The 13,021-nt window shown below is 39.5% G+C and overlaps 1 protein-coding gene across 1 annotated transcript in view; it reads left to right on the top strand.

Annotated features, from left to right (window-relative positions):
- LOC111142560 (Rho GTPase activating protein 28) overlaps window positions 1-13,021 on the top strand; it is a 224,181-nt gene that overhangs the window by 156,565 nt on the left and 54,595 nt on the right. The window contains exons 6-7 of the mRNA XM_022495829.1: window positions 2,918-3,002; window positions 4,453-4,595. Coding sequence (XP_022351537.1) covers window positions 2,918-3,002; window positions 4,453-4,595 — 228 coding nt within the window. The remainder of the gene's footprint in view (window positions 1-2,917; window positions 3,003-4,452; window positions 4,596-13,021) is intronic.

The following is a 13,021-nucleotide window of genomic DNA, read 5'->3' as shown; positions in this document are numbered from 1 at the left end:
TTTTAACACTATAAATACCAAGCACCTAGGCTTTTCAGTCAACCTATTTAAAAATTCAAAGTCCATTTATTGGCAGATTTCTCCTCCTTTTCATTTTTACCATGTCATTCCCCTACTCTAACACATGAATGTTCCTTTGTTTTGTTCTGTTTGGTTTTAACCCTTAGGAGTGTCTCGACTTCTCTGTGTGGCTTTCCAAGCCTTCCATAATTTGAGCTGACCATCTTGGCCATTTTATTTCTCATATTTTTCTAATACCTTGCCTCAACTCCTGGCAAACCAGTCTCTCCACAATTCCATGTAGCAGAAATATTTCAGATATTTCCATACCTGAAATTATACCTTCATTTTGGGCCTGAATGTTTTTGCCAGCCGCCTCTGTATCTATAAGTCCTCTCCATCATGCTTGGAGTTCCAGGTCAGCTTCACCCGCCTCTGGGTGAAACCCTTTCGGGCCGCACCTCTTTCTTCTCCATTGCCCTCCAATAAATACATAGCTATGTTGTAGAAATTAGCTCTGAACAGTGGGTTGATTGTTTTTCAGTAATGTTCCATAAATGTTACTCTACTCCTCATTATAAATAATAACTCATGAGCAGGGATCACGATTAAATTTCTGCCTCCCCCAAGATAGCCCCCAGAATAATTTACATTACAAAGGGCAGGCACGCCTTCAGTCCAGTAGAGCTGGCTAGAGACTTAATAAATCAACTCAGCAGATGGGTACTTCTCCACTTCACAGACTAAGAAGCTGACATTTAGTAGGTTTAAGCATCCCAAACCATCAGTTTCAGCCTTTAAATAAATGTCTCTCAGTTTTCAAGAGTGTTGTCTCCCATTGGTGAGTTATTTCAAAATTTGAGAAAGCATTTCTCTTTTAGAAAACTTCAGAAGACCACTGAAAAGTGGTCCATATCATTTTAAGGATATTAGTGTACAGGTAATCTTTATTCTGTAGTTTTGTTTTTAGTACTACCAAAAATCTGATGGACAACAAATTGTATGGCTCTAGACCCCTTTTTTTTTTTTTTTTTAAGATTTTATTTATTTATTTGTCAGAGAGAGTGAGCACAGGCAGACAGAGTGGCAGGCAGAGGCAGAGGGAGAAGCAGGCTTCCTGTCGAGCAAGGAGCCCGATGTGGGACTCGATCCCAGGACTCTGGGATCATGACCTGAGCCGAAGGCAGCCGCTTAACCAACTGAGCCACCCAGGCGTCCCAGCTCTAGACCTTTTTATGTCTTTTCATTTTTTTTTTAAGATTTTGTTTATTTATTTGACAGAGAGAGTTGGCTAGAGAGGGAACACAAGCAGGGGGACGTGGAAGAGGGAGAAACAGGCTTCCTGCCTAGCAGGGAGCCAGATGCAGGGCTCAATCCCAGGACCCTGGGATCGTGACCTGAGCTGAAGAAAGACGCTTAATGACTGAGCCACCCAGGCACCCCTCTTCTCATTCATCTACCAATTATAGTAATTGGGAATCTATGTTTTAGTAATTGGCCATGTATTGACATGATTTTTACACAATTATAATTGTGTCATCTCTTTTGAAATAAAATAGGAAAAAGAGAACACAAAGCTCAGAATTCAAGACACCCTTGTGTAATTTGTAGCACATGATAAAGAATCTTTCATGAAACAGGTGTTCGGTTATTGTTAAATAAATATGAGAGTAAAAGAAACAACATCAGGCTCTGGGGAAAAGAAATGAACAGACTTTATATTGAATAGTACATAAAAGATTGGTGATTGAATAGCAAATTTCCATCATCACACACATTCATAGATACTAACTACCACATTAAAATTTATATTGGCAGAAATGGTAGAATTTGTGTATAAGTTTGTTTTTTTTTGTTTTTGGTTTTGGTTTTTTACTAATACCCATCCAGACTTGAGCAGTTGGCTTGCTTCACAGGGCTTTATAAAGATATGCAACTTCTGGGGCACCTGGGTAGCTCAAGTTGGTTAACCATCTGCCTTTGGCCCTGCATCAGACTTCGTGCTCAGCAGGGTGTCTGTTCCTCCCTCTCCCTATGTGCCACCCCCCCATTCACCTCACCCCCGACCCTCCCTACCATACTCTCTCCGTCTCTCGAAAATAAATAAAATCTTTAAAAAAAGAAAAGATACTCAACTTCTGACAATATTGCAGGAGAAGACAAAGCTTTGGCAGGATCTTAGTGAAGAAAGTAGCAAAGTAGAAATAACTAGAAAACACACTTACGGTTTCGGTAATTATTATCACTCTCACATTATTACACTCGTTTTTTCACGGAGGAATTAATATGTTGAGTATTAATAGTAGCCAATACTCATATTGTGCTCAGTGTGTATCAGATATTGTTTGAAGTGATTATAGAACAAGTCATTTAAAATTCATAATACCTCTTTGAATATGTTCTATTATCATCATCATTTTATAGATTAGGAGATTAAGCGATAGAGAACTCGAGAGACTTATTCAAAGTCACTAAGTGGGAGAGCCTGGATTAGAATCCCAGCAATCTGGCCTCAGGGGCCTTTCCATTTACCATCTAGCCACATCATCACCTGAAATTTAAGATCAATATGCATGACCACCACATCAAGAATAAAAAATACTGTCATTGTCAAACTATGTGACATCAAGCATTGTAATTTTTACATCTTAGGAAGGGTATAAGCAGCAAATTCTCAAGAGCTAAGAAGACCGTTATTTTCATCTTGACAGAGTTCTCTGTTGAGAAAACCATGTTAGCTCTGCAGGTTTGGACTGAACACAGAAACAGGAAATCAGGTGCAGGCTATGTATGGAATCGAGAATTGTTTTGGTGAGAAGAACTTGTGTAAACCGCAGAGCATAAATGTGATGGGAATGTTGGGGAGCATGTGTTTGTATACTAAAACGTCTTGTGTTCATTTTCCCTTGTTTCACAGTCTGTACTCGAGACTCTTCCAGCTCTACCAGTTCTCTCCAACGGATCTCCAGACCCTGCAGAGGCAGTTCAGAGTGCAGGGAGTGGTGAGTGGCACATCCTTTTATATGGAACTGAAGCTGTGTCTTCTCGCTTTTGCTCTGGCAAAAGCTTTTGCTTTTGCTTCTCGCTTTTGCTCTTGACTTTGTCAAGGCAAAATGTGTGGGATTTTTTTTTTCTATTTTGATTCTGTCACTCCAGCACTCACTCCTTGCCAGCTCCAAACACCCCATTCTGTCACACCAGACAAAATTAATTGAGCCAAATTGGAAGCAGAATCTTTTTCTCTTTCACTACCATCACATCATTTAGAAACTACTCACTTGGGTAATGTCTTTGATTTGAGGTCTCTTTCACAAGGAATCTGGATCTGCTTAATAGTTGCGAGTGGGCCAGGAAGTAGGACACTTCCAAAAATCTCTACTTAGGCTCAAGTGTGTACAGCACCAGAGCAACTCTCACATAGCAACTCTAACAATACATAAAGGCTAAAGGGTTACCTTTTAACTGCACCTCTTCCGCTTGAGTATTGTATTTTTGATCAGTGTTTCTGTTTAAAATTTTAAAATCTGTTGATTTGCAAATTTCTCCATTTAACTTTTAATGTGAGATTAATTAGGTCTTCTATTATTTCTTTTCGTCGTTGTTCTTTAGTCACTGTCTATAGAAGAGGGTAAAAGACATGAGTTCTCTTTTTTATAATCAGTTTTTTTTTCACTGCATATGAACAGTTTTTCCAGGCAATGAAAAAAGATGGCAAGCCAAATATTAGTTAGGAATCAGAGTTTAGGACTACTCAGATGATTTCTGGATTCACTTGTTTTTGGCCAAGGAATTTATTGTCTTAATTTCAAACTACCTCGCAGACAATGTGGGACATTTCTTGTTACGCATTTGGCTCTTTTTTAATAAACAGCATGGGAGGTCAGGTAACCAAATCAAATTACAAGAATTTGGGTTAATTTACATGAACAAACCTAGCAGTGAAGTCCAAATTGAATTTTAACACATCCTAAGAACCAAACCTCCCATAGTTTGGGAGAAACAACAGGAGAAGTGAATTTAGGCAGGAATTCTAGTGGGGTCTTTGCCCGTTCTCCCTTTGCCTTAAGCTTCTGCTTCCCCAGGAGCAGCAACATTGGGTTTAGATGGCCTTAACTGTAATATCATAACATACAGAAGAAATGCCTCATTTGTGGGCTTTCCTCTAGTAATCTTCAGTGCCTTTCATGAGATAGAAGAATCTAAGATTAAAAACATCAGAAGAAATAGAAAGTTTGTTTGGATAATGATTAGAGAAATTCATTCATATGGAAGTTTGAAGACCTCACATTGTTATTTAACCGAACTCCTCTAGGTGAGTCTGATTCTGTTCTTTGGTTGTAAACATTCTGATGTGCCTGTAGGTTAACTTAGAAATATTTTGTGCTTATTTTACAGTACATGATATTGATTGATTAAATGACATATAAAAATTGTACGTCCTTTTTTTTTTAGGTGATGATTATCGGAAAAAAAACATTCCACCAGAAACTGAAGAGCTGTCCTTTGAAGTATCTTATTCAGAAATGGTTACAGAGGCTCCAAAAAGAAGTAAATTCAAGAAATCAGATTTTAAGAAAGAGGACTATGCTTTAACTGTATGTAAAACCTTTCATGATTATTCCAATAACTTCCTATGGTTTTTCCATGGAACAAACTAGGATTTTTTTTTCTTTTTTTTTTTTTTTTCAGAGAGAGATCACAAGTAGACAGAGAGGCAGGCAGAGAGAGAGAGAGAGGGAAGCAGGCTCCCTGCTGAGGGCCGAAGGCAGCGGCTTAACCCACTGAGCCACCCAGGCGCCCCTTTTTTTTTCTTTTTTAAGTGTGTGTGTGTGTGTGTGTGTGTGTGTGTGTGTGTGTAGGGAGAGGGCAGGCATCAGTGTTATGCAGTACCCAGCCTGCCTGACCGTGAGTGCTGTGAAGTGTGTAAACCTGGCGATTCACAGACCTGTACCCCTGGGGATAAAATATATTATATGTTTATAAAAAATAAAATTAAAAAAAAAAAAAAGAAAATACCTGGACCAAAAAAAAACCCAAAAAACAACAATGTCAGTTACATCTGTGTTTGCTTCATGGAAAACAAAATCTAAGGAACTTTGATTTAACAAGTAGGAATTTGTTTTGTCACAAAACAAGTACTGATGGTGGTGGGTAGACTGTGGCTGGTACATCTGCAATACAGTGCAGTGACAGGCTTAGCATGAACTTCTGCTTTTTGCCTTTGTTCTTTTTTTTTTTTTTTTAAAGATTTTATTTAATTATTTGAGAGAGAGAGAGCATGAGAGGAGAGAGGTCAGTGGGAGAAGCAGATCCCTGCTGAGCAGGGAGCCCGATGTGGGACTCGATCCTGGGACTCCAGAATCATGACCTGAGCTGAAGGCAGTTGCCTAACCAACTGAGCCACCCAGGCGCCCCTGCTTTTTGCCTTTTATGCTGCCACCATAGCATTTAATCCGTACTCTTACAAGATGGTTAGCAAACTCTGGATACCATGTTAATATTCCCGATAGGAACGTGTGTCAACTGACTGACCATTACTATTGGAAAACCTTAGCGGTCCTGGAAAACTTTTATGATAAAATTTCTTCTAATGTTTAGCGACTGACTATTGCACTCTTACATTATTTGTTTTTCATTTCTTATTTTAGTTGCCTAAATCTCATTCCTTCATAAATGAGGGGGTATTTTTTTTGTTTGTTTCCCTGCCAATTTTTGAATTTTTGAATTTTTAATTTATATTGAATTTATTCCTGGAATTCTGAATTTTCTTGAGGATCTGCCGTTTATTTCATTCATTTTGGTCTCTACTTGGCAAGTTCTTTTCACCTGAGAACTGTTTTATTTTTCCCCCCTCTAGTTTCTGGACACTGCCTTCTGTTATGTCTTAAGTCATTTTTTCCTCCCCATTTTCTGTGTCCCCATCCTTCTAGAACACATATTAGATATATTAGATGGTTGTTAGATGGTTGTTGCTATGTGTGAATGAAATGCAGTATCTTCTTTTTAAATTTTTTTTAGAATTGGGGGAGGAAGGAAAGGGAAGGGCAGAGGTGTGGGGGGAGAATTTTAAGCAGGCTCCATGCCCAGTGTGGACACTGATGCAGGGCCCCATCTCACGACTCTGAGATCATGACCTGAGCCAAAATCAAGAGTCAGATGCTTAACCAACTGAGCCACCCAGGCATCCTTGAATTTCAGTATCTGCCTCTTTTTTTTTTTTTTTTAAGATTTTATTTATTTATTTGACAGAGAGAGAGAGAGAGAGAGACAGTGATAAAGGGAACACAGGCGGGAGATTGGGAGAGGGAAAAGCAGGCTTCCCACCAAGGAGGGAGCCCTATATGGGCTCCATCCCAGGACCCTGGGATCATGATCTGAGCTGAAGGCAGATTCTTAACGACTGAGCCATCCAGGGGCCCCTAAATTTCAGTATCTCCTAAACTTCCTCTCATGTTAGTCTGTTTGCTCTGTCTCTTCATCTTTATTTTCCAGATTAGTGGGTTTTTGTCTTGGTCATGAATGTAGTTTTTTTAGCTTGTCTCATTCTTTTTCTAAGTTTCAATAAACAATTTCTTATTTCTCAAGAACAACTTTTTCCCCAGTGCAGCTGTGGGTTCTTGGTTCATAGCAGCAATGGCCCCTTAAATCACACTGAAGAGAAGAATTAAATTTTTTGAAGGAATCAAAATTATTTTTATGGTTTTTTACTGCGGTATAATTTTATAAACATTAAGTGCATGTATTTTAGGTGTGTAATTCAATTAATTCCAACATATGTTTTTACCCATACAACCAAGCCCGTCAAAACAGAACATTTCCATCACAGCAGAAATCTTTCTGAACCCCTTGCCAGCCAGTTGTCATCCTGCTCCTACCCAGGCAAGCCCTGTGGTGATTTCTAACATGTTAGGATGGTTTTCACTCTCATATAAGTAGAACTATAAATACAAAATGCACTTCTGTGTCTGGCTTTTTTCACTCATGATAACTTTTTTAGATATATCCATTTGCTGCATGTGATGGAAGTTTGGTTCTTTTATTATTACTAGTATTCCATTGCATAAATATACGACTACTGGTATATCTGTTCACCTCATGATGGACGTTTGGATTGTTTCCAGTTTCAAGCAGTTTTGCTTAATGCCACCATGGAGATTCATTTCATGTAAAGGGTGTATATTGTCATTTCTCTTGAGTAAAGATGTAATGTAATTCATATTGTTGGCAAACAAGTCACCCACAGGTCATCACCCGTAGCTCATAAACTCAGCAGGGAATCCTTTAGTAGGTAAATAAAAAATAACTAAATTCCAAAAGTATCTATAGTGAGAAACAGACACAAAAACGAATTTTTGTGCATGTATCCCCAGTAGAGGATTTGTCAACTAAAGCTTGATCCTCAAGGGTTAGCTCATACATAAAAATAACAGACTACCATGTAAATGGTTGTTTTTTTTTTTTTTTCAATATTTTCAAGTATCAACTAAGATATAAATATTTAGGTTTTTTTCCATTTATTTTTCAAATATAAACATCTTGTGTGGGAAAATGTCAGCTTTTGGAATGTGTAATAGTAAGTGACGCAAACAGTGAAGTGTCTGCCTGAGTGTGAGAACCATCTGGTCAGGGAAGCGCACATCTCCTGTTGAGTGGCAGCACGTGTTTCCGGTTTTAGGTTTTGCCTCCACTGCAGAGAGAGCTTCTGACCAGGAGTCTGGATGCAGGGTGTTTTTTCCTGTCCAGCTCCCCAGTCCCCCCCTCGTTCTGCTGTCCATTGAGAATGCTGTCACAGAAGGGGGGGATGATCCACCAGATACTCAATCCAAGGAAGCATAGGGTAGAAAGTTTTCTACAAGACAGAGGGCACCAGCACACTCTCAGGTGGAACTCTACAGCTCAGTGGGCCCCTAAAGTTCTCTGTAGAATCATAGCACTGACTTTATTAATTTTTAATTGATGAGAAAATTGCTGTATATTTCCTTTGCACTTGAGTAGATCAGTTTTTCCAAAGGCTAAAATTATTGATTGTGTGTTCTTCTAAGTGGGGTGTACTTAACTTTGAAGTGTGTAGAGGAGGCAGGTAGGTCAGTACACATTATCCGCAGATACCAAACCGATGACAGGAATGAAGAACCTAATTTATTGCTTCCAGGCAAAACTGATTCATTTCAATCTGCCCTCCATGTCTTTTGTTAGGCCTCCTGATTTCCTTCTTAGGCCTGTATACTCATCCTAGGATCCTATACCCTAAGGCAGTTAGTTCATTTTATTTAGACTACATTTTGCGAGATTTTCCTGCATTATATTCAGGGGTTGTCTGTATATTTAAGGGGCTGGTCTACTTAGCTTCTATTTTGCAAACATTTTTAACTATTTACCTGGGATCCTTTTGTACTCTTTGTACAGTTCTGTTATTTGTTTGTTTTTCTCCTCCCTCTCTAGAAATGTTCTCTTATGCAACTCTTAGGTAGAGGTTTTTATTTTACCAAACCGATTCTATCTGCTTTTAATCTAGAAATTTCTGAGTTGGTCTGCTATGGAATTCTTTAATGGTTTCTAGTGCTATCAAAAATGTCCTCCTTCAAAAATATATATATGTATGTTTTCTGCCGTTTTTAGTGAAGGGTACGGAGGGGAGCATCTTGACTTCTAGTCCACCATCTTATACTAGTTCTCATGTTTTGTTTGTCATTTTAAGGAAAAGGTTCATAGGTACCTGAGTGACTCAGTCGGTTAAGTGGCCAACTCTTGATCTTGGCTCAGGTCATGTCTCAGGATCGCGAAATCAAGCCCAGATTCAGGCTCCATGCTGGGTGTGTAGCCCGCTTGAGATTTGTTCTCTCCCTCTCCCACTACCCCTCCACCCACTCCGGTGCACGCGTTTTCTCTCTCTCTCTCTCTCTCTCTCTCTCTCTCAAAAAAGCTTCTCCATTTTATAAAGTAATGCCTATTATCCGTAAGATATAGAAAATGTGGTCAAGCAAGGTGAGTGAAAGGTTTTCTGTTTTGTTTTGTTTTTAGAGAAGGAGAGAGAGAGAAGTGGCAAGGGGGAGCAGAGGGAGAGGGAGAGAGAGAATTATCAGGCTCCATGCCCCTGCAGAGCCTGACACAGGGCTCAGTCTCACAACCCTGAGATCATGACCTGAGCTGAAATCAAAAGTCAGATGCTTAACCAACTGAGCCACTCAGGGGCCCCAAGTGACAATTTAAAAAAAAAAAAACAAAACACTGTATTTTCATATAAGTATTAAATATATTCGATTTTATAAGTTTCCTTCAGTAAATAAAAGAATATTTACGTCTTAAATTTTAGTGAAACCATGGTCCACTACAGCAAAAATCTCTTATTTCTAACTTTATAAATGACGAACATAACCTGGTATTGTTGCTACTGAATTCTAGTCCCTGCAAAAGATAATTATAGGGTGTGTTTCTAAACTAAGATTAGGCAAGTTTGGCCGTATGTAATGGAAGGGTTGAAGTTGTTTTGGTTCACGTGGAGGCTTGGTGGTCTGAGTCTGACAGGACATTACAGGATGCCTTAGTGCAAACCCAGGTAGGCTTGATCTTCCACCTCTGCTGCCCATTGTCTTGGCCATCATCCTTATTCCAACAAGATACCTCGCAACTCTAGGCTGTCATCTACAGCACTGTCACAAGTGCATGAGAGATGACCCTCTTCCTTTTGGTCAGGAAAGCCTTAACTGTTCTGAAAGCACTCTTGCTAAATTACACTTGCCTCTCATTGATCACACTAGGCACATGATCACTCCCAGCTGCAAAGCAGCTTAGAAATGAAGTTCTTTGGTTTAACTCCCTGGAACAAAACCAAGACATTGTTAAGGAAAAAGGAGTTTGTGGCAGGCAATAGCAGTGTTGGTTACAGGGCCCAGTGTCTGACTAGTGTCTGTGGAAGGGCCTGGCATTTAGGAACTCACAGTGATGTTCCCTGAAGGACTGGATGCAGCTGTCCCTGCCCAGAAAGTCACAACTTCATATAGTGTCACACACATCTAAATAGATACACATAGTGTAATACACACGTTAGAAGTGTTTGCCTGAATAAAAATGGTACTTTTATTTCTTCATTTAGCCAGGTGGTGCTTCTCTCAACAATACCACCCTGTCAGATGGGTCCCAAGATGAAGAAGGGAGTTTTGCAGTTCCTAGGAGTGGCTCTTTGGTAAGTCATCACCCGCCAAAACAATCGCACAGCATATTTACAAGTTCAAGGCAAGAAGAAGCAATTTCTTCAAAACAGATAAGGAAAACTTGAACTGGGATTGTGAAGAAACCACAGCTGCCAGGAGACCCACCAACATTTTAACAGTTAGGAAGTAGGAGACTCAAAACCGAGGAATGACTAGATCTCAGTTTAAAAGAGGACTCTGTAAATTGATACCATTGTGGTCAGAACCAGGATGTTCTTTGTGTGTATCAAGCCTGGAGGAATCTGGTACCTTTAGGCCTCTTGACTGAGTTCACACCAGTAATCTGGCCTAATTCTGCCATTTAACCGAGAAGTCCTTTATCCCTGCAGGATAAATTAAAACACCCTCATCCTGATACTGAAGGCACTATTGCCTTAGAGCTCATTGCCTTCACTCACTTGGCCTTGAGTGACAGAACTTTACTTCATTTGATCAGAAAGCCTCATCATGTCCCTCCCCCTCCTAGAGCCACTGTACATCCCCACTTGGTGTCTCTGTGCAGGTGCTCTGGCAGAGACCCTGTTCAATGAGGTAGTGGTTAATGGCAGGCAAGAGCACCTCAGTCAGGCAAGTGGAGGGGGCACGTTCACATGAGCCTCTGAGCAGTAGTTTTCTCATCTTTTGACCAGTTGGAGACAAAAGATGGTTGATGTTCACATGCATAGCACACTCTCAGTAGATCCCCATTGTTCAGAGAGAACGCCATGAGCCCCAGGTGAAGGAGTTTTCCTGTTGTGTTTTTAGATTTTTGATTTTGAGGTTGCTTTGTTACACAGATCATATAAGAAGCACAAAAGAATATGAGTGACAATGAGTAACTTATCAGTAGCCCTACAGGTTATGGCACAGATGGCTAGGACTTGCCCCCAGTGTCTGACTGACCAGCTCTGAATCTGGCTGCTATTTTCCTATTTAAGATTGTCCTTTGGAACGCAAATGAATAAGGATGTCTCTCTTTTAGAGATATTTTCCAGTGCACTCTATTTACGGATGAATGAACACAAAGTAAGTCCCTCACAAACTCTGATAGGTACTGAAGTGAGGAGTTACCTATAAGAAACCTCTCACAGTTGTGCTGTGGTCCTGTGACTGGGGGTTCCTGCTCCAAGGCTTTTGCACAGGATCCTGTATATTGTGTCTCAGCTGCTGATACTGTGTGCCCAGGGCACCATCCCTATACATTTGCCTCAACTCTGTCTACATGCTGCACTGTATGTGCCCATCTCCGAGAACTACGGAATTTGTCTTGTAAATAGTTATAGAATATTTCTACTCCCCTCTTTTCCTGTAACTACTTCCTTAGTACAGAAACAAATCATCTTCCTTTATTACTGAAGTAGCCCCCTACGTGATCTCCCTGACTTTAGCATACACCCCTTAAATTTATCCTCCTCACAGTGGCAAGTCGTTGATCTAAACATGCAAGCCTTGTTTCAGTGCCTGCTGCAGTTCCCCCACGTCTTCTAGTTGACGTAAAAAGCCCTGACACAGTCTGATGCCTTCTTTCTCTAGCTGACTTTTCTGGCCCAGGCATTTTATATGAGCCAATGAAGGATGGCATGATTCCATGCACACACCAAGTAACACTTGGAGCAGAATGGTTGCATAATTGAGTTGCTGAGGAGGATTTGGGGTTGTCCTTGTTTGCTAGGCTTTTGTTGATCCATTCATTCATTCACCAAGTCTTATTAGGTATGTATTGTCTGCAGATAGAGGATTCTTGAAAGTTAAAGAGTGTAAGAGAAAGACTGTAATCTTATGTAGCAGTTATAGATAGTGTCTCCTGGAGTATGTTAGTCATTCAGTTTTTGTTTTTCTGAAAACTGATTGAATCATGATTTTGATATAAATAAAAGTTTCAGCGGTATTGAGACTCAAAAAAAATCTCATTAGTACCAGTCTCCAGTGTGACTTCCTTTGGATTGCTTGTTACTCAGAATATCTTTCCTTAGAAATATTCAACAAATTAGTTAGTTGCTAGAGTTGCCAGCCCACAGATGAGAACTTAACCCTTACTGCATCTGTACTGAAAATCATTCTAGAATGTTGTACCATGAGGAAAATAACATTTTGACTTCCCTGGTTCTTGGTTATAAGGAGCCACTGACACCCCAGTTAGGTTCTGAAGTTTCTTCTAGATGGTAGGATTTCTAATAATTCAATGATGTGTTAACAAGGGCTTCAAGGGCTCTGGCCATGACTCGTGAAGTAAATCTCACCTGGCAGTATAAATTCCCAGGGACATTTTATTGTCATCTTCAAGACTTCAGAGGGTCCCCAGAACTTGCCCTTTGGAGTTTGTGTTGTGGAATGGTTTAAAGTAGGCAACCTAACTTTACTAAAAGGATAACTGTAGCTTGACCAATACTGTTTTTGGGTTTTTTTTTCCCCCAATCTTTCATCTTTTCTCTATTCATTTGAAGGGTCAATTTTATGATAATTGTAATCTATATATATATATATGGGGTCTGTCTTAATTACTATGGCTCTGTGGTTTGTTTTTGAAATCTGTTGGGATGTGTTCACTCTCATTGTTCTGGATCAAAATTTTCTTTCTTCTTAGGTATTTTTACTTCCAGATGAACTTAGGATAATGCTAAAACCACCCATTAAATTAGTCTTATTAGTTCACTAAGAACTTCATTGAATTTAAAGATTAATGTTGGGAATAGAATTTACATCTTAAAATATCGACTTCTCCCACTGAGAAATAATAATTGTGTTTTTCCATTTATTTATGTCTTCTGTCCTTCAATAGAAGTTCATAATATTCTTTCTTTCATTTTTTCCATATACATTTTTCATTGATT

The sequence above is a fragment of the Enhydra lutris genome, unplaced genomic scaffold (assembly GCF_002288905.1).
Source record: "Enhydra lutris kenyoni isolate GAN:26980312 unplaced genomic scaffold, ASM228890v2 scaffoldscaffold8, whole genome shotgun sequence".
NCBI classification, from domain to species: Eukaryota; Metazoa; Chordata; class Mammalia; order Carnivora; family Mustelidae; genus Enhydra; species Enhydra lutris.
The sequence above is the reverse complement of the archived record's forward strand: the minus strand, read 5'-3'. Positions and strand labels throughout refer to the sequence as shown.